The 26,183-nt window shown below is 39.0% G+C and overlaps 2 protein-coding genes across 5 annotated transcripts in view; one reads left to right on the plus strand and one right to left on the minus strand.

Annotated features, from left to right (window-relative positions):
- Positions 1-8,082, minus strand: part of Polk (DNA polymerase kappa) — a 61,277-nt gene extending 53,195 nt beyond the window's left edge. The window contains exon 1 of the mRNA XM_076927212.1: positions 7,913-8,082. The gene's annotated coding sequence lies outside the window, so the exon portion shown is untranslated. The remainder of the gene's footprint in view (positions 1-7,912) is intronic.
- Positions 7,969-26,183, plus strand: part of Cert1 (ceramide transporter 1) — a 95,975-nt gene continuing 77,760 nt past the window's right edge. For 2 of the 4 annotated variants that reach the window (XM_076927214.1, XM_076927216.1), the window contains exons 1-2: positions 8,593-8,839; positions 14,417-14,551. In XM_076927214.1, coding sequence (XP_076783329.1) covers positions 8,744-8,839; positions 14,417-14,551 — 231 coding nt within the window. In that variant the 5' untranslated portion in view covers positions 8,593-8,743. Of the gene's footprint in view, positions 8,840-14,416; positions 14,552-26,183 lie in introns of all 4 variants that reach the window. The other 2 variants (XM_076927213.1, XM_076927215.1) reach the window with 2 other exon arrangements.

Below are 26,183 nucleotides of genomic sequence, written 5' to 3' on the forward strand. Positions count from 1 at the left end.
AGCTAGACTTGCAATCATCACAGGGCCTGGGAAACTGGAGGAAGCATTCAGGGGCTCTTGGAATACTGAAGTGGGAACCAGGATGGGAATGAGAGTCTACAACAGGTGGGAGGGTAGGGATGCAGCTGCATGCTACACACACAAGGTTCTGAGTTCCATTCCCAGCACAGAAAACAATAAAAAACAAAACAACAAAACCACCCAATAGGCATGCTTTCCCTCTCTAGTCATTTAAATACGGTGCTGGTGCCAGGTTAGAGGTTAGTTACTGAGTAACCCTCATGCCTGCCGATTATAGTCTTCCCACCAGCCTGTCACTGACAGGTACAGGATGGCCACAAGAGGGGCAATATACAACACCTTAAACAATAGCAATGCAAGGAAATTTTGAGAGAAAGAAATACTGGCATAACTAAAAAGAAATTCTGTAGCTATCGGATATTCTGTAGCTCTTGGGCTGTGGGATTATTCTTATGCTACGATTAGAGACTATAATGGTTAAACATCAATCATAAGATGAACTTTTTGTTTGTTTGTTTTTCGAGACAGGGTTTCTCTGTGTAGCCTTGGCTGACCTGGAACTCATTCTGTAGACCAGGCTGGCCTCGAACTCAGAAATCTGCCTGCCTCTGCCTCCCAAGTGCTGGGATAAAAGGCGTGCGCCACCACCGCCCGGCTATAAAATGCACTTTCAATCACATAAATTTTATGTTCTGCACTGGCTGTTCTATGTTTACTGGAAAAGTGTGTTTATCCCTTAAAAATCTTTACAAATCCTCCTAAAGTTTATTACAGGTTCCTAGCTTGGGCTGCTTACACTGATTAGGACCTACCTAGTGTTAAGATCAAAGTCCAACTGGAAACCATTAGTCTGCCGGGCATCCATGCCAAATGAAGCAAAACAGTCTTTTTCGTGTGTGCTAATAGCAATGATAACATGTAAGCAATCCCTACATTACACCTACACTTACTTTTTATGTGTTTGTCATCAATTTTTGTGAGTATATTTATAAAAGTGTCATTCTTTACAATGTTATTAATACTAAAGATAAATTACATGAGTTTCTCGAAAGACCTTTATATTTTTTGAAACTACAATTTCCATTACTAGAAATGTAGGTAGATGGATTCAGTATATTTTATATAAATTAATACCTTCCTGGGTACACTTATACATAAGTTGTGCTTACAACAGCACAACTGAGATACAGGCACAGTGAAGAAAAATTATTATAGCAGTAGTGCTATTACGCAATTATTTATGTATTAATACACATAGAAAGTCATGGTTATTACAAATTAATCCAGTTAGGATTAATATCCAAGACTATTCACCTACTTGAAACCTAAAGCAAATCACCATTATATCAGAAGATTTCATGGTTTTTAATGGGCCTGAGAGAAAAAACACTGATAGAGGCTACAGTGACCTATCAACCGGAAGAGAGAAAAACACAAAATAGTGCAGGTTAAATTGGAAAGTCAGAGAAACTTGGAGTGGGATTTAAATCTTAAATGTTTCTGAGCTTCATGTTGGACATCGTAGCTCACAGGAGGTGGCAGGCAGAGGGGCAGAGGGGCAGAGGGGCAGAGGGGCAGAGGGGCAGAGGGGCAGAGGGGCAGAGGGGCAGAGGGGCAGAGGGGCAGAGGGGCAGAGGGGCAGAGGGGCAGAGGGGCAGAGGCAGGTGGATCTATTTGTGAGGCCAGCCAGGGTCACACAGTGGAAATAGTCTCAGAAAATTATTTATTCCAGCATTTTATCTACAGGTTATACTGAATAAGCCATTGAGACTCATACGTTTTGATTTTAATTCTACTGTATGGTAGAATAAGACCAGGAAACACAAATTATCCTTACTTAGAACTTCCAAAAGAACATTGTTTTAACTAGGGCACTTTAGGGCAATGGCTCTGGAGAGTATGAAGGTTACATAAGAGAATTAAAGCACTGGGGTCTCTATCAGGTAATAGGAGAAAGTGTTAGTTTCTTTTAACTTATAAAACAGCAGTTTAAAAATCAGTGACATATGTACCTTTTAAATCTAGTTTTCTGCTGTAATTTCCTTGAGAATAGGAACTTTGACTCCTGTTTACTCTTTTTAAACTTTACTATATTTAAATTCCCATAGAGGTCAACATGATACCTTGTATGCATATGCTTTTCAAATTATCTGAAACTTCATTCATTAATTATATTTGATACCCCTTATGTACTCAGAACCACTATTAAAATTATTTAAAATTATTAAGGTATTAAAAATTTAAAGTAAAGTAATTTAATTTAAATATAATTTATTAATTAAATAATTTAATTATTAGTTAAATAATTAAATATAATTAATTTAATTAAATAATTTAATTATTAGTTAAATAATTAAATATAATTAATTTAATTAAATAATTAAATCAAATGATTTAATTAAAGTATTAAAATTACTTTTAAAAGGTTGCAAACAGTTAAAAATCTATTCATCAATGGAACTCAAATTCTAGTGAAAATATGTAATATATGTTGTCTGATGCATACATTTAAGTCTTTATCATATGCTAGTCTTTTTAAAAGAATGATCAGTATCTGTGTGGGACATATCAATAGGTTTTTACAAGTATGTTATTCCTTGGGACTTCCCCTCCCATCTCAAGCAGTTAAAATCAGACTATAATGGAAGCAATATGCACTAGATATGTTGCTGATTGCTTCTAGTCAAAGTCCCACTACCAACAAACCACACACACACACACACACACACACACACACGCACACGCACACGCGCACACACACACACACCAGCCTTAGATACCATATTCTTGGGAAAAACTGATTACAGCATTGGTTGGCCAACTATCTGTTTCTCTTTGCAAGCTGAGAACTGAAAGAGAATGAGACCACAAAAGTTCAAGGATAAAAGACACCACTAGGCCCCAGAAGTGGACAGAAAAACACCAACACCTCATTTTAAGTTTCCAAAACACACACACACACACACACACACACACACACACACACACACACACAAACAGTTGAGGATTCTGAGATTTCTGAAATAATCTTTTTCATATTGGAAATAATTTAAATGTCTTACTGCCTCTTCTGGTCAGAAGAGCCTTGACAAGAAAAGCAATCATAGTACCTGACTGGTGAACCATAATAAGTTCTGACTGCTGTCCTTGTGTGGCTCATTCTGAACCATGACGGTCCACCATCTCCTTACAATTACTTGTTCTGGAGCCACTCTGCTGAAGCCACTCCACCGGAAACCGTTTGGCTTGACGCAAGGCAGGAAAACTCAGACACACTGCACTGGAGTGTAATCTAATACAAGCTCTATGAAGGACAATATGACAGTGTAAATTGGGAATTCCAGTAGGACATTTTCGATTATCTCCCAAAGAGATTCAGCCAAGTGCACAAAAAGTAAACAAACAAAGCAAAACAACAACAAAAACTTAGAAAGGAAACAACTGGTTTTCTGTTCTGTTTTGTTTTACACTTTAGTATATCCAAATGGGAATGTGTCATATAATCCTTTTGGGGAGGACAGCGGTTGCAAAATAATTGTTATTACCTATGCACCATAACATGAACAATGGGGAGGTGGCCATGGTGTCTCATACTTGTAATCGCAGTATTTGGAAGACTAAGGCAGGAGGACTGGCAACAGGTCTAGACTGGCTTGGGTTTCTAAGTAAAGCACTGTCTCAAAAAAAAACTAACAACCAAACCAACCAGCCAAACAGAACAAACAAACTAAGCAAACCCTACAACATAAAAAACCAGACATCAATAGGGTTGGGGAAGGAAATGCGACCGTCTTCACTTCTCTCAGTCATGAAGAAGACAATGTAGAGGAAACAAGAACACTAATAACCCTAAGTTGAAAGTTAATTTACGTGACTGAATTTGAGGAGGTGCTAGGACACTTTAACTAGTATAAACATACACCCACCCATGCAGATATTGGGGGGGGGGGGTTCCATATAAAATGATACAGAAGAAAACTTGAATGATCAGTTCTATCACCACCTAATTATTTCAGTCATGAAAATATGGTTACTAATATAGCTGCATTATTAACACGCTATATTTAGTTCATCTCTTCTTAAGATTTGTTTGTTTAGTTTAATGAGACAGGGTCTTGGTATGTAGCCTGGTCGTGGCCTCTAACTCACAATCCCCCAGACAGCCTCTCGAGTGCCTGGATTAGCGGTGTTGAGCACCAATCAGCTTGCTTTTCAGACAGCCACGGTTCGTAGGTTACCACCTCTAGTTCACACGTTAACAGCTTGACTTTGAAGTTTGCAAAATAGTGGTTCTTCAATTTTTAACTGGTCATAGTTTTTAGAGGTGGGAACGATTTTAATAAAAAGCAGTTAAATTTCCAGATTAGCTAAGAAGGCATTATTTAACTCAAAATGCATCCCCATTATAATGATTATTGTAGGAATATGGCACATACAGGCTTTGTTATGGACTGACTTGGGTTCCCCAAAACTCACCTTTGAACTGTCCACCATCGCTCTCTATTTGTTGATCAGTAAAATGGCAAACATTTTTATTTCCCACGCCTCTAGGGACTCTGGCTTCTGGATGTTGGCAGTGGAATACAAGGCACAAGAAGGCGTTGGGATTGCTAGTTGCTGTGCTTCCTATTAGGAGGAGGTGAGGTGAAAGAACCAGGAGAAAGAGTTCAGGGGAAACTCAAGTGGGATAAGAATGAACTCTGAAATCTAGATGCTTGGGCCGCAACCCCCAAAGACATCTTTTCTTTGACGTTTGGAAAAAAATTTTAACCTTTCTGTGATTAAGTTTCTTCATCTAAAATATTATAAATAGAAGGTAATAGTGAACTCTAAGAAACTGGTGTTGGGCAAGATAAGGCAACAGATGAGGAGAAGGGAAAATTCTAAAAATCAGTGGCTGAATTAAAAGCACTGCGGCGTGGACACCTTATCCAGAGAACACACTCTCTTATATAGTGGCTTGGAGGCATTCATTTACAGAGTCATTGTTTACATTCCCTCTCAGTGAGGTATTAAAAAGCACAGAAAAAAGGATTTATATGGACTCGAAGCAAAAGACTTAGGTTCAAAAAGACAAAAAGGGTTTATAAAGACTTGAACATAAAAGAGACTTAGAGACTTAGGTTCAAATCTTAACTCTGCCACTTCGTAGCCATGAGACACTGGGTAAGTTACTCAGCCTCATGGTGTTTCAGTTCATTATCCTTTATAGGACAATAAGACCAGCAATGCTCACTTACATGACTTTTAAGTCACATCACATATTTAAGGTGTCTGGCTAACACAAAGCCTACTTATAAGGATGTAATTTCTTTACCAGTTAAGTGCATTCACTTAATTCAAATCTTCATACTTATTTTCTGTATCTGTGTCTTTAGTGACTGAACATTTTCATATGGATATGTGCATATGCACTAACAGGTGTGTGTGAAGGGGTGTGTGTGTGTGTATGTGTGTGTGTGTGTGAGAGAGAGAGAGACACTGCAGAGGCTAGGTCAACTTTGAATATTTTCCTTAATTGCTTTCCACCTGTTCTTGGGGACCTGGAAGGTCTCTCACATAGCTTGGGAATGGATCATTTTAGCTGGGCTGGCAGGCTAATGAGCTCTAGGATGCAAGTGTCTCCACCCAGACAGCTCTAGAATTACAGACAAGCACCACCCTGCCTGGCATTTCCATGGATGTTAGAGATGTAATTTCAGGTCCTAAAGTTTGAGCAGCATCTTTCCGGCACCAAATCTTCCCACAATTTCTCCATTAATTCAATAAGCTACTTTCATATTCTTTTGGAAAATATAAAACATCCAAGTGAAAAAGAAGAGCGGGACAATTTCTTCATTGTATATATAAAACCAAACAGCAAGTAAATCAGTACAGTATAGATATAAATATTTCAAAGGAAAAGAATAAAGCCCAGTAGCAGGGTTATACATTGAGGTATCTATATGTCATGAAGGTGGCATATTTGTTTAAGAGTAAAAAGAATAGACTGTTCAGGATGGTTGCTGAGGGCGTACGCCTTCAATTGCACAGCACTTGAAAGGCACAGGCAGGTGGATCTCAGGAAGTTCAAGGCCAGCTTGGTCTACAGAGCAAGTTCCAGGACACCCAGAGCTACACAGTCTCAAAAACAAACAAACAAACAAACAAACAAAAAAAAACACTGAACAAACAACCAACTAAAACAACAACCCCTCCCCCAAAAAACAAAGAATAGACTTCAATAAAATGCCCAGTTGCCAAAGCCAACAACTAATTTCTTACTTCATTCTATACACTGAGGTAAATCCCATGTTATACAAGGTCTAAAAGCTAACGAAAAAAATGAAAATGAGGATCACTGCACAAGGATTAGAAAAGGCCCTATGTAAGACAGACAGCTGGACAGCGATCGTTTTTTATTGTGAGATAAAGAAAGCGTGTCCCCTTTGAATTCCTGCATGGCCATTGCAGTGCCCTGATTTCCACTAACAGTAATAATGCAAACCATAATTTTCAGTGTGGCAATCTAATTACTATACAAAAACCTTCCTATGCTTAAAAGATTTTAGCCTTTACTACAATAGACCCATGTAGCAAGGCGATTTCTCAGACATTAACACTAAACATAAGGAAGCAATTTTCAACTGAGCAGGCAGGAGCCGGGTGTTAGTGGTCACAATTACTCAAAGCCTAAATGAGTCACAAAAATAATGGAAGGTTCTATTTAAAAATTAGACATAACATTGTTTCTGTGATTCTAAATTGAAGTGAATTCCTCAGTATTTACAACCATTTTATTTAAGAGCAGTGATTCTAAAACCTAGTACAAGAATCATTAAGTCTTAATATTTGACTCAGTAAGCAAAGCAATTATAAATGCATACCCTTGTAATTTACAAAGTGGCTTGCATTCTCTCTCTCTCTCTCTCTCTCTCTCTCTCTCTCTCTCTCTCGATAACCTTGGGTTATGTTTTAACACCTTTACAAGGTATTCTTAGAATCTTTATCTCTTAAGGTTTTATTCATTTGAACGTCTTTCAGTTATGTTTGTTATGATTTTATGATGGAAAATCATTTGTATCTGACACACAGTAGATTTAGATTCTACTGCAATTAGTGTCTCCACTAATGCTTCTACACAAGTACTTCTCAGGATTACTTCCTATCATTATGTGGAGTGTAGGACTCTTCTATTGTTCCCAGTTTTTTGTTTGTCTGTTTGTTTGTTTTGTCTTTTCTTAGTTGTGTGCCTTAACTCCCCACCCCACCCCCAAACACTCAAAATTTCTTCTTATTTTTCCCATCTGGGTAGCAAGCAGAAATTCTTTCTACAGTTTAATAAGGAATTTCAAAGTTGGAAATTATCAGGAATTTGATAGCTACCTATTGTCTAATTCCTTATAATTAAGTAAAACTCGAGTTTTGATCTTAATAATAGAAAGTTTCTATCCAAATTTTCCTGTCTTCCGGGGAGGAAAAAGATGGTTAACGTGGGTCTCTAAGGAGATACTTGTTCACAACTAAGAGCAAACGTCAGGATATAATATGATCCTTATTTCCCTTTTTAAAAAGTTCTTTAAATGTTGTTTGTTCTCTGACAACCTCAACATTACTTTTCACAATATAAAATTCCATAAATTAACAATGCGAAAACAGTCTGAAGGAATTCTTTCTTCAACTGCAGCAAACGTCAAGTGTTAAGTCTACTTCCGAAGACATAGACAGTAGTCCTTCGGAATTAGCAGTGACGGTTTTAGAGAGGAAAAAATTTCTTCGGTTTGCGACTGGAGAGATCCTAAACTCCTAACCTGAGTAAAGCGACTGAGCCCCTATCATTTTTGCCCAGGCAAGTTGCAAAGATGTTCCCGGGCTTTCCGGAAAGCAGCGTCGCACAACCCAACATCCTCACCTGAGGGTTCTCACGTCCCGGTTCGCAGGCTCGTCATAAACACGCAAGGCAGAATCGGAAGCCAGGCTGGACGGAAGGGACACGCAACTGTCAAAAGAAGCCCACTTGCCCTCGGAAGGTTCCCCTAGGCAACCAGCCTTCAGCGTGCCCGGGACACACACTAGTTGCCTAGGATTGCGACTACAACTCCCAGGAGGCTGCGCGGCGGACAGAGCGCCAGCCTTCCCAGAATGCAGCGCAGCGGCTTCCCTGTACTGCTCTCTCCTCTCCCCGCTCCGCCTCCTTCCCTACCCGTCGTCACCCGGGAGGGCCGGAGGTAAGGAGCGTCGTGAGCCGCCGGGAGGGGCCCGGGGCGGGGTGGAGGGAGGATGGGAGGACGGAGGGGAGGGAGCTGAGAGAGGAGGGAGGGTAAATAGTGGACCCGGCAGGAAGATGGCGGCTGTAGCGGAGGTGTGAGTGGATCTGGGTCTCTGCCGTTGGCTTGGCTCTTCTCGTCTTCCTCCCCTCCTCCCTCCCTGACTGAGGTTGGCATCTAGGGGGCCGAGTTCAGGTGGCGGCGCCGGGCGCAGCGCAGGGGTCACGGCCACGGCGGCTGACGGCTGGAAGGGCAGGCTTTCTTCGCCGCTCGTCCTCCTTCCCCGGTCCGCTCGGTGTCAGGCGCGGCGGCGGCGGCGCAGCGGGCGCGCTTCGTCCCTCTTCCTGTTCCCTCACTCCCCGGAGCGGGCACTCTTGGCTGTGCCATCCCCCGACCCTTCACCCCAGGGACTAGGCGCCTGCACTGGCGCAGCTCGCGGAGCGGGGGCCGGTCTCCTGCTCGCCTGTCGCGTCTCCATGTCGGATAACCAGAGCTGGAACTCGTCGGGCTCGGAGGAGGATCCGGAGACGGAGTCCGGGCCGCCTGTGGAGCGCTGCGGGGTCCTCAGCAAGGTGAGCAGCTCGCGGGGCCGTGGATCCGCTGCCTGGACTCACCTGCCGCGAGGCCACGGGGAGCCGCTCGGGACCTGGGGTGGGGCTGGACGGGAGGCACCGACTGTCCCGGGGCGGGGGCTGCGGAATGTGCTGGGGTGCGGGGCCGAAAGGTCGTCTTGGAATGAGTGCCTGGCCAGGGATGGGATAGGAGGTGCTTGGGACTGTCCTTACCCCTAGCCCCCCAATCCCTGGATCTTGTCAGCTCTGGCTGTGGACTTTGGAGAGCTTGTATATTAAATCAAGGATCTAGTTTGGAAGGCAAGGTGCATCTGGTAACTTGGAACCCAAGGCCGCAGCTGTCTGGGGTGTAAGGAATCTGGGTTGGGCCACCGCGGTGTCTGAAGAAGTACTGGACACGAGGGCGGTTAAATCGACCTTTCCGACTGTATTTTGGAGGCCCCCCACCAGAATGGGGGCAGGGGGTGTTCGGCTCTAATGGGTGTAGTTTAGGCAAACCAGTTAACTGGGTTTGGCCTTGAAATCTGAGATAGTAAACTTTGAGGTGTGAGTGATCTTTGATGTAGAAAAGTGTGTGCGTGCGGCAACTTTTGTACTTTACCCCTCCTTGTCCAAGTTCAGAAGAGAGCTATTGAATTGGCACGCTGTGGATAAGAAATATTAATAGTAAGCTGGAACGCGTCAGAGTGAAGACCGACCTTTAGTTCAGGAGAAGGAGCATTATTTAGTAATTCAGTATTTGTGCAGAAAGGAAAGACATTTTTTGTTGTTTTGTTTTCCCTCTGTACTTTTAAAAGCTCCACTTGAGTTTTCTTTTCTTTTCCTTTTTTTTTTTTTTTAAAGCCTAGATAGCATTTATAGGGGATCTTGTTAATATTTCACAATGTGTATTTTACGTTTTTGTTGTGGGAAGTCTCAGTCTTTTTGACTTCCCTGTCCTTTCCTGTTAAACTTTAAGAAATGCTTAGAGCAAGCAGTTAGTTTCCAGAGGGAGAGTCGGGCTGGTCCCTTAACAAGCTGGTCATAAGATACCAAGTCATGTGCTAATGCCCATTAAGAAACCATTCTGCTTCTAGTGTTCTTGAACATCATTTCTGGAATTGTCTGAAATTTAGGCTTTTACAGTGTCTTTAGCTGAAAAGGCCTGGGATAGACTTAAGGATGTCAGATGCTAGGCTTCCAAGAGTTAACTTTTATTTACATAGTAGAAGATTATGTTGTATTTAATACTGTGATTATTTTTGAAATTTTAATGTGATGCTTTCAGTAGAGCTCCCTAGTGTTTATTAAGATTTAGTGCATCTTTATAATTGAAGAATCTGTACTGGACACATTGTGTAATACGTTTGCATTTTCAGATGGTTATGAAATGGGTTCTTTGTCTCTCCTGATTCTGCGAGTTGCGTTTTGTTGTCATTAGATGAGAACCAGACGGCCATATTAGTATTTTGTTCAAGTATTTTATGAAACAAGCTGTACTTTTGACTTATTTGTTTATTCAAGACAGGGTTTTCACTGTCTAGCCATAGCTGTCCTAGAACTCACTTTGTAGGCCGGGCTGGCTTTGAACTAATAGAGATCCTCCTGCCTCTGCCTCTGCCTCCCTAATGTTGGGATTTAAGGCGTGGGCCAATGATGTCTGGCTTACTTTTGACTTGTTGATCATAACTTTCATAACTTTTTGGATGTTGAACAATTAGAATGACTGATGGAAAAAGTCATATGCTCTGAGACCTGTTGTGCAGAGCAGTGTATAAAGTATAACGTGAATGTAAGCCTGGGGCGTGGCAGCGCTGTGTTCACTTAATCCTAGCACCCAGGATGCTGAAACAGGAGAATTACAAGTTTCAAGCCAACCAACCTACCTATCTGGAAAAGGCTTTGTCTCCCAAAATCATTTTTTTAAAATAAGGATTCTATTTGATTATGTCCATGGAGGGGAGTTGTTTAATTTTGACTGCTCTGTATATATACAACCAATAGTAGTAAAGCTTTATTAACAGCTGTAAAGAAAAATTTCCTAAAATTTAAGAATTTATGGGAGGCAGAGGCAGGTGAATATCTGTGAAGTCCAGGCCAGCTGATCTACATAGTGAGTTCCAGGACAGATAGAACTACATAGTAAGACCCTGTCTTGAAAAAAAAATATGAATATGCATGCATATATATAGTTATAGTTAATGTTCTATGGAGATTTTTGTTTTATATGTGTACGTGTTTGTGTATGCACATGTGTACACCTGCCTGGAGGCCAGAGATCTATACTGAGTGTCTTTCTTAATTTTCTGCCTTACTGTTTTAGACAGGGTCTCTCACTAAACCTAGAGCTTGCCATTTAACTAGACTAGTTTTAGTCAGCAAGCCCCAGAGTTCTTCCTGTTTCCACCTCCCCAGCCCTAAGATTATAGGCATATGCCACTACTGTGCCTGGAATTCTTATGTGGATGTTAGGAATCAAACTCAAGTCTTCATGCTTGCTCAGCAAGTGCTTCACAGTCTGAGCTGAAGGTGCTTTGTTTAGTTTGGCCATTGTTAAGAGAGCAAACCCAGTAGCACCGTGCATGCTAGGCAAGTAGCCTGCTGTACTGTGGCGCAGCCCCATTAAGGGAACCTTATACTGAATAAACACATGCACACTGCATGATGCATGTTGTTAAGATTAAAGTCTTTTGTAATTTGAACCCTTTTTAATTTACCTGATAATTTAAGCAGAATTAGTTTTCAACATCTGTTCTTTTCCTTTTGTTGAATTATATAGATAAGTTCCAATATTAATCCATGTTCTTTATTGTTTCATGAACTGGAATGGGTTTGGAATTGACTGGATTGAAATTTGTATCAAAAATAGGCCAATCCAAAACTTTTTTTTCTTCCTTTCACATGGTAGTCAGAAATACCTATGAGACATAGTTCTTAATCATGTTGGTTCCAGAAATACTTGATAAGTCGTAATTCCATGTAGTTATGAAATAAAAGATGTAACATGTTTGATGACAGTTCGTACCTTAGCATGTTAGAAGAACTAAGCCTGGGTAAATGAGACCTTAGCCAGCTTTTTTGAGTCTCCATGTTTACCTTACATCACCATGCACTTGTTAGCTGCTTGCTGGCTAGCTTGCTTGAGATGAGGTCTCACTATATAGTTCTGACTGGCACAGAACTTGCTATTAAAAAAAGGCTAGCCTCAAACTTACAGAGATTCCCCCATCTTTTGTCTTCCTAATGCTGGGATTAAAAGTATGGGCCACCACTTCTGGTTCTTTATTTTGAGATAGAGCTTTATTATACAGGCCAGCCTGGCCTCTAACTAATGACCCAGCCCCCAGAGCTTCAGAATGTTAGGATGGACATGACCTAGCAGACTTGGCTCTTTGAGTCCATCCCAAATGCTGCCCTTTCCATGAAGCCCTTTATTACAGAAATAGTCAGGATCTCTTCCCATTGGGTCTCTATATTATTTTGTGTGGACATTTTGGTTCTGACTCTTTTTGTTGTCATTGTCGTCGTTGTTGTTGAATTTGTGATTGCCAAACTTAGCAACAGGAAGGACTCTTTGTTTTCTTATAATATCTAAGATGCAATCCTTGTTAACTTGGTGAGTAGAACCAAATATAGGCAGAAAAAAAGGCAAAACCCTGCTTTCTTGGTTGTAATAATAGCAAAAAACATTTATTAAGTCCTGACGCTTATGCCATTTGTTGGATCTGCTATAAGAAAATAATACAGATTATAAACACATATCAGAGTTCCTCTTATGTCTTAGGTTCTAGAGAGAGCGGTTGATGGGTGAACTTCCTTATCTATGCATAATTATGCCTCAAACTGAGTTAATAGGACAAGCTGGCCACTGTTCTAAACTTTTCTTATGTAATCTTAACTCTAAGAGAGACTTGATTGACAGCAAAACACAGGGCAACATGGCCACAGTTACTAGCTAATACAGGGTGATAATGGGCAGATAGGCAGGATTAAGCTATGGGGGGTCTTAAATGCTAGTTTGGCCCATTAATATGATAAAGAATAGGAAATTGTTCATGTACGTTTCAAGGTTGGAGTCTCAAGTAAGCAAGTATGCTTCATACTCTAATAAGATTACTCTTAAAAGGAGAAGTTAAGAGAGATAAAGTTACTAAGAGTTCTCTAGAATCTAGGAAACTGAACATTTTATTGGACTTATTGAAAATTAGAAAGACAAAGCAAATTTAAGGTTGATGGCAAAGATTGATAAGATTTGGTGATAAACTATGAAGAAGTGAATAATCAGGTATTGAGTGTCCTGTATGACTTTGCTAGTCATTTCCAGTATTTTATTCAGCTATTCAAACATGTGAAGAAACAAAAGTTAAGTAACCTGTCTGTTCCCCCAACACAGGTATCAAGATTGGGTCTGTTTAGTCCTGTGTCTGCTGTTCTGTCCCTATATCCGATGCTAAGCCAGCTTTAGTCTCCATGACTGCAGAAGTAGTAATACAATCAAGAAAACAGGAACATAGGGAGGAATATACCTTATGGGAGGAGGTGATTTCAGCTGTGTTTGTTTCAAGTGTGTATAAATGCTGGTTTAGTCACAAGCTGTTAGAACTAAGGAAGTAGTGCCCAGAGACCCCTTAGGAAAGAGTGAGTTAGATTGTCAGCATGGGTGAGCTCCCAGAAACGGCTTAAATAATAATGAAGATTACATTTAAAAGCAAAACCAATCTCAAATGTGCTAATTACAAACAGAAACATAAAAGATTTCTCAATGGTAAAGAGCCTGAGCTAATGCATTGTTTAACAGTCCAGCTTAAATTGGTTTTTAGAATTGTTTATGTTAAAACACCAGCCATAAATAAAAACATAGAAAATCAAATATTCCTATGAAATTAGATTTCTACCTTTGACAGTTTCTTGACTGTGATCTTAACTCTATATCAGGACCTGAGCAACACAGAAATCATGATGGATGATCCAATGTCTTTGAAAACCAACTTTATATTTGTATTAATATTTCTGGGTTAGAATAATATAACTATCTGTAAGTGAACTAATCATTTTAAACATGCAGTCATCCGTTCTGTAGAGGAAGAGTTAAAACTAATGTGAGCTTAATAAAGATTAATGATCTAGAATTTTTTCTTTGGTGTAGCTATGACCATCATACTATTTTCATATGGGACTAGCTTACAACAAGAGGAGAATTTTGATGACTGGAGTATACTTCTTTAGAAGACTTAGAGTATGTGGTGTAGGAGAGAGACTATATACCTGATTTGATCAGAATGTTACTTTATACAGGGACAGAACAATTTAAATGTCAAAGTGATGAAGAAGGGAGGCTGAAAGTTTGCGAAGATCATGGCAGAACATTATAACTGTTCAAGAAAATGTTACATTTTTTGTTTTCTAGCTATTAAAGTAAAATTACTAAAGGTCATTATATACTAGAAACATCTTAATTTTTTACTATTTAATCATTTTACTGTTTATTATAATTAATGCCGTTTTCAAAACTTTTGTGCTAAAATTTTGGTAAGTTTCAATTTAAAAAATACTGACTTCATTTTTTTTCCCTTTCCCTTTTCTTCTTTCTCTCCCTAGTGGACAAACTATATTCATGGATGGCAGGATCGTTGGGTAGTTTTGAAAAATAATACTTTGAGTTACTACAAATCTGAAGATGAAACGGAATATGGCTGTAGGGGATCCATCTGTCTTAGCAAGGCTGTGATCACGGTGAGTACCTGTCCTGATTGAGCCAGTATTCGCCAGGCATCAGTGTGTATCAGAACTGCTTTGGGTACTGTGAAACCCTTTGCCCTTCTGGAGTGTACTACTGTGTACTTACTATTTTGTATAAACATAAAGGGTTTATTCATTTGCCTTTCAAACCAGTTTAAGTTTTTTAGAACAAAAAGGGTAGTAGATTACTTCATAACTGATAAAATTGGGACAGTTTGTAGGTTATTTAAGAAGTTAAATTATAAAATAACTGTTTATTTAAATTATTTAGCAAAGCACATATTCATCTGCCAGCTTTTCCACACAGATATTATAGAGTTGAGAGTTCTGTATTAACTGTGTACACAATGCATGGCCTGCAGTTCACACAGATATTATAGAGTTGAGAGTTCTGTATGGCCTGCAGTTCAGTTTCCATAAAAGGGGAGGGGCTAAACTTTTTTTTTTGTTGTTTTTGCTTTTGTTTTTGTTTTTTTTGTTCTTTTTTTTTTTTGTTTTGTTTTGTTTTTTTGAAACAGGTTTTTTGTGTGTGTGTGTGTAGCCGTAGTTGTCCTAGAACTCACTCTGTAGACCAAGCTGGCCTTGAACTCCCAAATGCTGGAGCTATAGTCAGGTGCCACTACCCCTGCTGGAATAAATACTTTTGAAAAAGAAGTATAAGCTCTTAATAAATGTTAAGATTTCTTTTGGTATTTTGTGTTATGTCATTTTCTTTTAATACCTTTAAAAGAGTACCTCACTTTTGTTGAACCATTCTTAGTTTCCATAAACACAACTTTCTCTTCATACAGTGTGTGGTCCATGACTTAAATAATGTTAACATAAATAATATTGCATTATGTAAAAACAAGCGCATTGGCATAGACCGGTTTGGAAACTGACAACTGATTTTTTAAACATCTAACTCAACTTCTTCGGTTTAAAGTATGTTATTATAACACATTAAAAAGGCTTATTGGTTGAATGTGGTCAACGTGCCATAGACATTTGTAATCAAAGCAAAAGAAATATTAGCTATGGCAGGATAGTTAAATAGGGATTAGCTAAGAGGGTCATGGTATAAAATCTAAAAATAGATATGCCAAGACAAAAACAATTCAGATTTTATTGGTCCACTCAAAGGTCTAGTTTTCTTATGATAAATTTGCTTATAAAGTATAAAGATGCTCTTGGAGTCCTGTTACTGTCTACATTTGACTTACATATTGTTGATGTTGTGCATTCAAGAAAAATCTTGCAGTATTTTTCCATCTTTCTTGTATGTTCAGGTGCACCACTCTCTTGTGTATTCAAGTTAGAAAACAAAATCTTAATTGAACATCAAAGTAGTAAAACAGGGATTGTTTGGAAGTGTTTGACAGTCTATCTTTCCTTTTTCTTTTTTTGGTCATTATTTGTGTGGACAGACTAATGAGTGGAAATATTCTTTATAATCTTAGAGAGTCTTTCTGTGATCCTTTCCCATTCCCCCTTTTTACATATTAATTGCAGTATTGATTATTAAAATAGGATTTAAATTCTGTTTTGTTTCCTAAGTACTAATCCCAGAGTGGATTTAAATGTAGTTATTCTGTTTTGCACTGTAGACTGTGCTAACTCTGTATTTGTGAGCAAGAAATATTAATAAGCACATTCATTGCATCTGGGGGAAAACATAGGTAATTGCAGATACCTTTGTTACAGTTGTATTTCGTATGCAAAATGGCTAGAGTCACTGGGCTAAGCAATAGTGAAAAAGAAAGAAAATCATAAAAAGTTGGTCTTTAGATACAGTAAATAGATAGAGGAAGAAATGCTAGCATTTATTTTTGTGGTTGTTTTCAACTTCGTTCTGTTTCTTGCTTTTAGGCCTCATGGTCTTTTAGTATGTATTTCAAAGAGATCACAAACTATAAATGACTACAAAAAACTTTTCAGGGAGAAATTTACAAATAGGTAGTTTAAGTTTTTTTTTTTTAAATTAATACTAATATTCTTTGTTAAATAAGTGTATTGTTTCTATCACTTCTTCTCTGAAGATAGAGTAAATATTAACATTGAATTTGTTGCATGGTGTTGTTTTGAAATTGATCATACTCATATAAGAACAAATCTGGGCTCAGAGAGTCATGATTTGTATGCATGTGTGATAGTGAGGATTGAACTCAGAGCTTCAGGTGCTCCACCACTAGCTGTTCCTTAGATCTCTTACATATTTGTGTAGCGACAGGGTCTCACGAAGATACCCAGGCAGGCTCTCAGTTTGGACTCTTCCATCATCAGCCTTCTGAATAGCTAGGATGACAAACCTGAGACACCAGGCACATATGCTTGCTTGCACTGTGATGACTTTAAAAATTATGTATGGGTAGATCTAGTTTGTGAGCTTTTTATCTTTCTTACGGAGCCTAATCCATTATTACCCTAATCCAGTTCATATAGAAATCTTGTTCTTTGGCCTTGTGATACCTGGGTGAAATACTTTAAAGAAACAGTGTTTTCTTTTCGAGGTGTTTGTTTGTTTACTTATTAGGTGAATGGATTAGGAATATATAAAGAGAAAAACAGTACTCCTTTACTTTGTAAAAAGAACTTTTTGTGTGTAGTGTACACGAAGAAAGTTGAATTTCTCAATTAGTAAAACTTAATAGTTATCTGCTTAAGATCCAGCCTGTCTTAGAAAACTTGCCATATGTTTGTTGTAATCAAAAGCAAATGTTGCCAGACATAGTGATACAGTCCTGTAATCCAGGCGCTTAGGGTTGATGCAAGGAAGATCCTTATCTCTAACTACAGAACAAGACCCTGTTTTAAAGACACACACACACATACACACACACACACACACACACACACACACCCCAGATATTTATGGAGTGTTTTAAACTTTTTTATTTAAAATTCTTTTTTAAAATTACTGAACATTATTATTCCTGCACTTAAGAAACACCCAAAGGTCTCTTTTTGGCGGTCCTTCCTTCCTGAGATTGTGTATGCTTATACAGCATTTTTTATAATCTTGATTTTTATTTAAACTGATGTCTTATTAAACTTACTGTTGTGCCCTTGACTGCTCTTCTTGTGAGAGAGTCCTACTGCCTCCTGTGATGATGCTCTTTCAAGAAAGCATTGCTGTCATTGTAGTGGCTTGCACTTGTAACCTCAGCACTGGGAAGCTAAGGGAGGAGCGGCTTAGAGTTTGAAGCTAGCCTGGGCTACACAGTAAAATCTTGTCTTAAAAACACAACAATATACTCCAAAAAATGGAATGCTACTTTTTCATTAAGTATCAAAGAAGTTAGGTATTAAAATACTTGTCAAACTTTTAGATTAATAATAGGACTTATTATTCTAAATTGATTATTTTATTTATTAGGTTTAGTGACTGTATATCTTCTAGATCATTTATATTCTTCAACTTTCTTTTATTTAATATTTTATTTTTATTTTTTTGTCTGAGCTTTTTGCCTATAGTATGTGTGTGCTTCATGTGTATTCCTGCTACATATGGAGGCCAGAAGAAGGTGTTAGGTCCCCTGGAACTAGAATTAGAGTTGTAAGCCACTGTGTGGGTGCTGACAACTGGGTCCTTGGTAAGAGCAGCCGGTGCTGGCTCTTAATCAGCAGCTGTCTATGAGCCTTTATATGTTGTTAAACGTGTTTTCTTTTCTTTTTTCTTCTATAAATTTTAACATTTTTGTACCAGTGCTCTTACTCAGAGACTGTCTTGCTACATAGGTAGCTGCATTTTCATGTAGATTTGATCTTTGGATTTTGATTATTGGTTGAAATTATTTTATGTTCAAGAATGAACTAACCATGCATTTTAATGCCATTAGTTCACACCCCTTTGAAATTGCTAGTTTTAGTATATATTATAAAGTGTGTTTTGGATTTTTTTATTCTCCTGTGTTCATTTGGCATTTACATGCTTTCTTTTTAAAATCATATTTAAAATTACTTTGATATTCATCAGTCAGTTCTTTAAACTACTAGTAATGTTTGTGAAGAGGAAAGAAGTGGGAAAGTATTCATTTGTTTTTATTTGCTTGCATTTACTGAAATTAGAAGATGTTTTGTGAACTATATAGAGAGTTTTTTTGGTATGATGAAGCCAGTAATATCTTTAGAACTGGTGTATTTTTAATACTAGCTCTCATTTTGGACAGTTAACTTTACGAATTAATAACCCTCAGATCTTTTAAATGACAAAGTGAATGGAGTTTCTGTTCTTTTCATCAGAGATTGCTTACAGGGACACTTATTTACCAATCCATGTTTTAAAATTTTCAGAAAGAAACCTGAGAGTAGTGAAAATATTTGCTTCTGGAAATAAAAATAATATTAAAGCCAAATAGCTCTCAGGTCAGTAGGGATTATAAGAGGAGAAGTTGAAAGATGTGGGCAAAATTAAAGAGTTAAAGAGGTCAGGGCAAGCAGTAAGGCTCAGCCGGTGAAGGAGAAAAGGCGCTGGCTTGGAAAGCCTCATGGCCTGAATTTACTCCTTGGAACCCAAGGGTAGGTGAAAGTAGAGAACCCAGCTTCACACGCTTGCCCTATGACCTCCCTATCCTGTGCCAGGCCATGTGTCTCCACATACAAATAATACAGTTGGAAGGTTTTTAAATCTTAAAATTGAAGAGGCTGATGAAGATGTAAAAAGTTAAAACAAGGAAAGAAAACACTGAAAATTGAGAACATTAAAAATAAATTTTAAAAGTGCTACATGAAGAGAATAGTATCTCAAATTTTTATTGTTCTTTTTTGTTTTGTTTTTGAGAATATCCAATATATTCTGATTACAGTTTCCCCTCCCTCAGCTCTTTCCAGATTCTCCAAACTCATAACCTTTCTCTTTTTCACCAGAAAATAAACAGGCATCTAAAATAAATGAATAAACAAAATGATAAGATAAAAACAATGTATAGGAGGAAACAAACAAAAAAGCCAACAAATAAAAAATAAAAGCACAAAAAAAAAAAAAAAAAAAAAAAACAACCCATGGACACATAGACATACCCAGAAATCCCATAAAAACACAAAACCAGGAACCCTAATATATATATTAGGATTCGAACAGGCAGAGAGAGAGAGAGAGAGAGAGGGCAGAGGGCCCGAGCCGCTGTGCCACTGCTGGTTCGCTCAGGAACCCTAATATATAAGCAAAAGATGTATAGGGTAAAAATATACCCAGACAAAAATTCTCTAAAACTATCTCTGAGTTTGTTTTGTGCTGGCCATCTACTGCTGGGTTTGGTACCTGACTTTAAGTGTGGATTTTATGCCCAGTGAGACTTTGTTGGAGAAAACTAATCTTTCATTTGGGAAAGGTTATCACCAGCTGGAGATAGCTTCTGGGTTAACAATGAGAACTTGTCTCAGCTCTGGGACCCCATCTGTCTTAGACTTGTGCAGGTCCTAGGCAGGCTGCCACAGTGTGTGAGTTCACAATCCTCTTCTTAGCAGTTTCCTTGGTGTCCCCCATCCCCTCTGGCTCTTACAGTCTTTTTCTCCTCTTCAGCTGAGTTACCTGAGCGAAAAGGGATTTGATGGAGACATCGCATCTAGGACCAAGTGTTCCAAGGTGTTTTACTCTGTACATTGTCTAGGTGTGGGCTCCCGTATTTGTTCCCATCTATTGCAGGAGGAAGCTTCTCTGATGATGGCTGAATGACACGCTGATCTATGAGTATAGCAGAATGTTGTTAGGACTCATTTTATTGCTATATTGCTTTAGCAGAGTAGTAGTGTTTGGTTTTTCCTTAGGTCTGTGGCCTACCTCATGTAGTGGGCAATTAGATAGTGGTTTGTTGCACCTACAACTTGTGCTACTAGTGTACCAGCATATCCTGTAGGCAGGTCTCTAAGGTAGGGTTTCTATTCCTGCACAAACATCATGACCAAGAAGCAAGTTGGGGAAGAAAGGGTTTATTCAGTTCACACTTCCCCATTGGTGTTCATCACCAAAGGAAGTGAGGACTGGAACTCAAGCAGGTCAGGAAGCAGGAGCTGATGCAAAGGCCATGGAGGGATGCTACTTACTGGCTTGCTTCCCCTTGCTCAGCTTGCTTTCTTATAGAACCCAAGACTACCAGCCCAGGGATGGCACCACCCACAAGAGGCCCTCTTCCCTTGGTCACTAATTGAGAAAATGCCTTACAGCTGGATCTCATGGAGGCATTTTCTCAACTGAAGTTCCTTTCTCTGTGATAACTCCAGCTTCTGTCAAGTTGACACAAACCCAGCCAGTACAGCAGGTCACTATTGTAAGTCAAAGGCTCTGTATCTGGGTTGATGTTTCCCTGTCTCCTCTGGTGGCATGCACAGTACCTTCCACCGCCATGAACGGTAGTCAGTAGGGGTGAAGGCTCTAGGTAGGCATCAGCTCAGCATCCCTGTGCTGAATGAATTATCAACGCTGTTTTTGTGTGTGTTCGTTCTTTCTGCTGATTATAAGAGAAAACCTGTTCCATGCTCGATTGTTTAACCTGTTCTGTGCACTTGGCTTTTATGTTCAGAAGACATTTTCTGTGTTTCTGTATCCAAATTTCCCGTTTTTTAAAGGACACATATAGGAATAGAGACCTATTCTACCTCAGTTTGACCTCATTCTAACTAATCATAGTCTTGAATAAGGTCATGTGCTGAAGTTCTCAGTGATAGAGTGTAAATGTATGGATTTGAATTGACGTCATTCAACCCATGACAGTGTCAGTTAAGAGTGGAGCCAAGTCTTCTGCTTCCTGGTTTATGGTTTTTATCACATGCATGAGCATAGGAAAAATGTCTATGATAATTTTATTTCATGCAGGACATACAGGAACATGACTTAAATTTATAAAGCAGCTCTTTAAAATTTTAGGTTGACTCTTTTTAAAATGTATATTGTTTGAGAATTTTATGCATTATATGCAATGTATTTTGTCCATACCTACCTCCACTCACCCTAACTTTTTGCACCTCCTCAAACACATTCTTCTCCCAACTTCATGTCCTCCTTAAAAATAACTCATTGAGTCCGGTTGGTGCTGCCTATATGGATATGAGTGTAGGGCCATCCGCTGAAGCATGGGCAGCCTACCAGGGATCCCACTTCTGAAAAAAATGTTCTCCATAGCTCTTCAGCTAGGGGCAGACCTTATACACCATCCTCCCTTCTATCATTTAACTTCAAGTGGCTTGATCTTGTACAAGTCTTGTGCAGGCAACCTCAGCTGCCATATGGGCATTAATGCAGTGGTCCTGTCATGTTCAGAAGGTAATTGATAGTAGTCTTCCCAAAACTCTGGCTCTTACAATTCTTCTCCCGTCCTGTGAAGCTTCCTGAGCCGTCAGAGGAGGGTGTGAGGTGGATGTTGCATTATGATTGAGCACTCCACCGTCACTCAGACCCTATTAATCAGTTAATGTCTTGTTTCCTTGGCTTTTCTGAGAATCATACATGTTTTATTTTTATATTAATTTTTTAAAATGTGAAGTATCATGAGTAAGGTACAAAATCAAACCAAACCTCATTTCAGAGAGCCAAACTTTTGAGATTAATGAATTTTCCCAAGTTTCAGTTTCCTTTTCTCTTCTCCCTCCTTAATGCTTTTTAAATAATTTTTGAAGTTTCATGCCTGTATACAGTTTACTGGGATTGGGATTTAGCTGGCTGGTAGATCAGTTGTCTAACAAGCACATGGATTCCTGGGGGGGGGGGGGGGTTGGATGGTGGTGGGGGCAGAACAAAGAACTAAAACAATGTATGTTTTACATCTCCTTCCACTGTCTTGGAATTACATGCACATGCAACTATACTTGGTTTATGTGGAACCGAGGATTTAACTTAGCTCTTTGTATATGGTTGGCAAGCATTCTTGTACAACCTGAACATCCATCATTGGCTTAACCCATGCTTCCTTAAACAGATTAAACGGGGAGATAAGATCTGGGCATGGAATGATTATGTGTTTAAAAGAAGTATTAAAGTAGTGTGTGTGTGTGTGTGTGTGTGTGTACTACACATAATAGATTATCAATTTATCTTATGAAAGACTTATATTAGAAGCAAAGCCTAGAGTTTAAAAAAAATGATAAGAGAAATTGGCTTGTCGAAGGGAGACAGATTCTGGTGACACATTAGAGCCAAAATATGATCCTTTATAACATAATTGAATAGATCCTCATGAATTTCTTATGAGTTTCTTCAATCAAATAGTGTTGTTTAATTACTTAAGAAATATATATATATTTTATATATATAAACAGTTAACACTTGATGTTTCTACCAATTCCTGACAGACTTTCTTTGATGTACCATTTCCTATTTTATTCTAGTTGGTTATTGTTTGGAGGGTGTGTGTGTTGCATGATGTGTGTGTGGCATATGCACATAGATGGACAGACTCTTGGGTGAGCACATGCTGAAGTCACAGCAGTATCCTCTGCACCTTACTATTTGGTGTCTTTGTTAGGCTTACCATTGGTGTGATGTAGATGAAACAGTTTATTAAGCTTCCTTACAACCATTTGTCACTGAAGGAAATCAGGACAGGAACTCAAACAGGACAGGTACCTAGAGGCAGGAAGAGGCCATGGAGGAGTGTTTGTTTCATGTATTGGCTTGCTCCCCATGGCTTGCTCAGTACCATCAACCTGGGGAGTGGCACCGCCCACAGTGGGGAGGGCCCTCCCACATCAATCCCTAGTTAAGAAAAATGCCTTACAGGCCTGCCCACAGCCCAATCTTATGGAGACATTTTCTCAGTTGAGGTTCTCAGATTACTCTAGTTTATGTCAAGTTGTCTTAAAACTAGGCATTGCACCTGGGGACAGAATCTCTCACTGAACCAGAGCTCAACAATTTGGTTAGGCCAGCTAGCTCCAATAGGGTTCCAAACCTATTTTCCCTCACAGGCAGATTCCATCATGCTTGGCTTTACATGAGTTCTGGGTATCCAAGGTTGGGCCCTCAGGTCTACACAGTAGGCTCTTTACCAGCACACCCCTCCATGTTCTCCACCTAGTCCTTGTACAAAAGCTGTGCTATTGGTTTCAGCAGTATGAATGAACAATAGGTATAAAGTGTTCAGATTAAAGGAAAATGTTCATTGTAATGATTGTTCAGAACAGATGAACAGAACAGCTCCTCTCCTAATCTGGCTGCTTTTCTGACTGGCACTTTGACACTCTTTGCTGGTCATACAGTTTCTCATCTGGAATGCCTTTCCTGTTTCACTTTCCTTTTTTAAATTTTATTTTATTAGTTATTTATTTACATTTCAAATGTTATCCTCCTTCCCAGTTAAACCTCCTATCCCCTCCTCCACACCCCCTGCTTCTATGAGGGTGCTTCCCCCCACCCCCACCCTCTTCCACCTCAGCGCCCTAGCATTCCCCTACATGGTCTTTGGGCCTCCACAGAACCAAGGGCCTCCCCTCCCATTGATACCAGGTAAGGTAATCCTCTGCTGCATATGCAGCTGGAGCCATGGCTCCCTCCATGTGTACTCTTTGGTTGGTGGTTTAGTCTCTGGGAGCTTTGGGGGTTCTGGTTGATTGATTTTTGTTGTTCTTCCTGTGGGGTTGTCAACCCCTTCAGCTCCTTCAGTCCTTCCCCTAACTTCTCCATTGGAGTCCCCACGCTTAGTCTGATGGTGGTATCTGTCTGTATTGGTCAGGCTCTGGCAGAGCCTCTCAGGGGACAGCTATACCAGGCTCCTTTCAGCAAACACTTCTTGGCATCAGCAATAGTGTTTGGGTTTGGTGTCTGCAGATGGAATGGATCCCTAGGTGGGGCAGCCTTTGGATGGCCTTTCCTTCAGTCTCTGCTCCACTCTTTGTCCCTGCATTTCCTTTTGACAGGAGCAATTTTGGATTAATATTTTTGAGATAGGTGGGTGGCCCCATCCCTCAGTCTCCTTTTAAGACAACTTTTCAGTTGAACCACTCCAGGTGTGTGTGCTTTTAGTATTATATTTTCTAAAAACAAAAGAACCAGATGATGTTCATGTGCTAGGTGAAATTATTAAAAATTATTAAATTATTAAAAGTGAAAATCATTATTTCTGTGGAAGGAAACTAAAGGTTAGAGAGTAGGTTCTTTTCGATATACAGTTTAAACATCAATTTAGTACTTAAGTTGTATGCGTGGCCTTCTGGATAGCTGAAAATAATGGTTAACAGCTTTTCAAAAACTATCTCTTTAAGAGAGAAAATATCTATAAAACTTTTATATAAACTACCACCTTCAACATTACTTGTAGACAGATAATGCCAAACTACAATATAATTTTATTTTAATGTAGCAACAGTCTCCTATAGGTTTCCTTCCCACTGTTACAAGGCCTTGTAAGAAAAATTAGATATGATGTATCACTGAAATAGAAGGAAGACTAGTAAAGGGAAAGTTTGAAATGTTATCAGAAAGACTTCATTCATTCAAAATCTAAATAGATCTTTAACAAAGGCACGGGGGAGATGAATCTGTAAGCCATTTTAAGAGCCAGAGAACCATATAAAGAGATCAAGTTTTGTTAAGGCAGTAAATGTGATTTAAAGAGATTGTCATCTAAATAAAACCTTTCTAGAACCAAAACCAAACCAAAAACAACCCAGAGTCCATCAAACAGGACCTCTAAGACTACAAAATAAGACAAAAACAAAATTTATAATGAGCTAGTACAGAATATTGGGGAGGAGTTTACAAATCAAGTGAGGAAACTTCCTCATACTTCTGAAATAACCATGAATCAAAAGAAAACTAGTTGTATTTCAAATAGAGTTAAGCATATATATTGAGGATATGAAAATTAGTAAGGACTTTCAAGGACTGGAAAACAGCCAAAAAAATGGAAGTTCGGCAAGGATACTAAAGTTCTTAGTAGAACTGAAAGCCATAAAGAGGGACCAATACTCCTGTTGAACGAAAAAGTTTTAATCCAGGAGAACTTTCAGGGAATGGGGAAGACTAACTTTGAAAAGGCTTGCTGGATAACTGTATCTTGAATGTTGAAGGTATGTCTCTTTGCATATACCTCCAAGAATGATCCAACTTGAACAAAAACTGAAACTTAAGTTTAAGTTGATTAGTTCAAGTATTTCACCCCAGTGTCAGAAAAGTAATTCACCCAACAGAATGAACTCTGAGGCATATGCTGGTAAAACAGATTTGAAAGGTAAAATCCTATGACCTTCAGTCATAAGGAATGGATATAAAGCAAAAGAATTAAAACTATTTTAAACTTATTTGGAAGCACAAGAGACCTCAGAAAGCAAAGGCAATCCTGAGTGGGGATGCATGGTTGGCTGTATTACTATATCTGATTCATGTTACATTACAGAGCCATAGTAACGAGCACACATGCACGTGCACTCGCATGCACACGCGCACACACACATCAATGGAACAGAGTAAAAAAAGGATCCAGACATAAACTCACACAGATACAACCACCTGGTGTTTAGCAAAGATGCCAGAAATGTTCACTGGAGGAAAACCAGTTCTCAAATAAATGGTGCTGTGAAAACTGTAACTTTTGGATAGAAGAACGAAACTAGATCTTTATGTCTCACCCTACACAAATATTAACTCCATATGGCCAAAGACCTTAACATAAGACCTGGAACTCAAGGTTTGTGGATGAAAAAGTAAACTACTTGAAGA

The sequence above is a fragment of the Arvicanthis niloticus genome, chromosome 29 (assembly GCF_011762505.2).
Source record: "Arvicanthis niloticus isolate mArvNil1 chromosome 29, mArvNil1.pat.X, whole genome shotgun sequence".
Lineage (NCBI taxonomy): Eukaryota > Metazoa > Chordata > Mammalia > Rodentia > Muridae > Arvicanthis > Arvicanthis niloticus.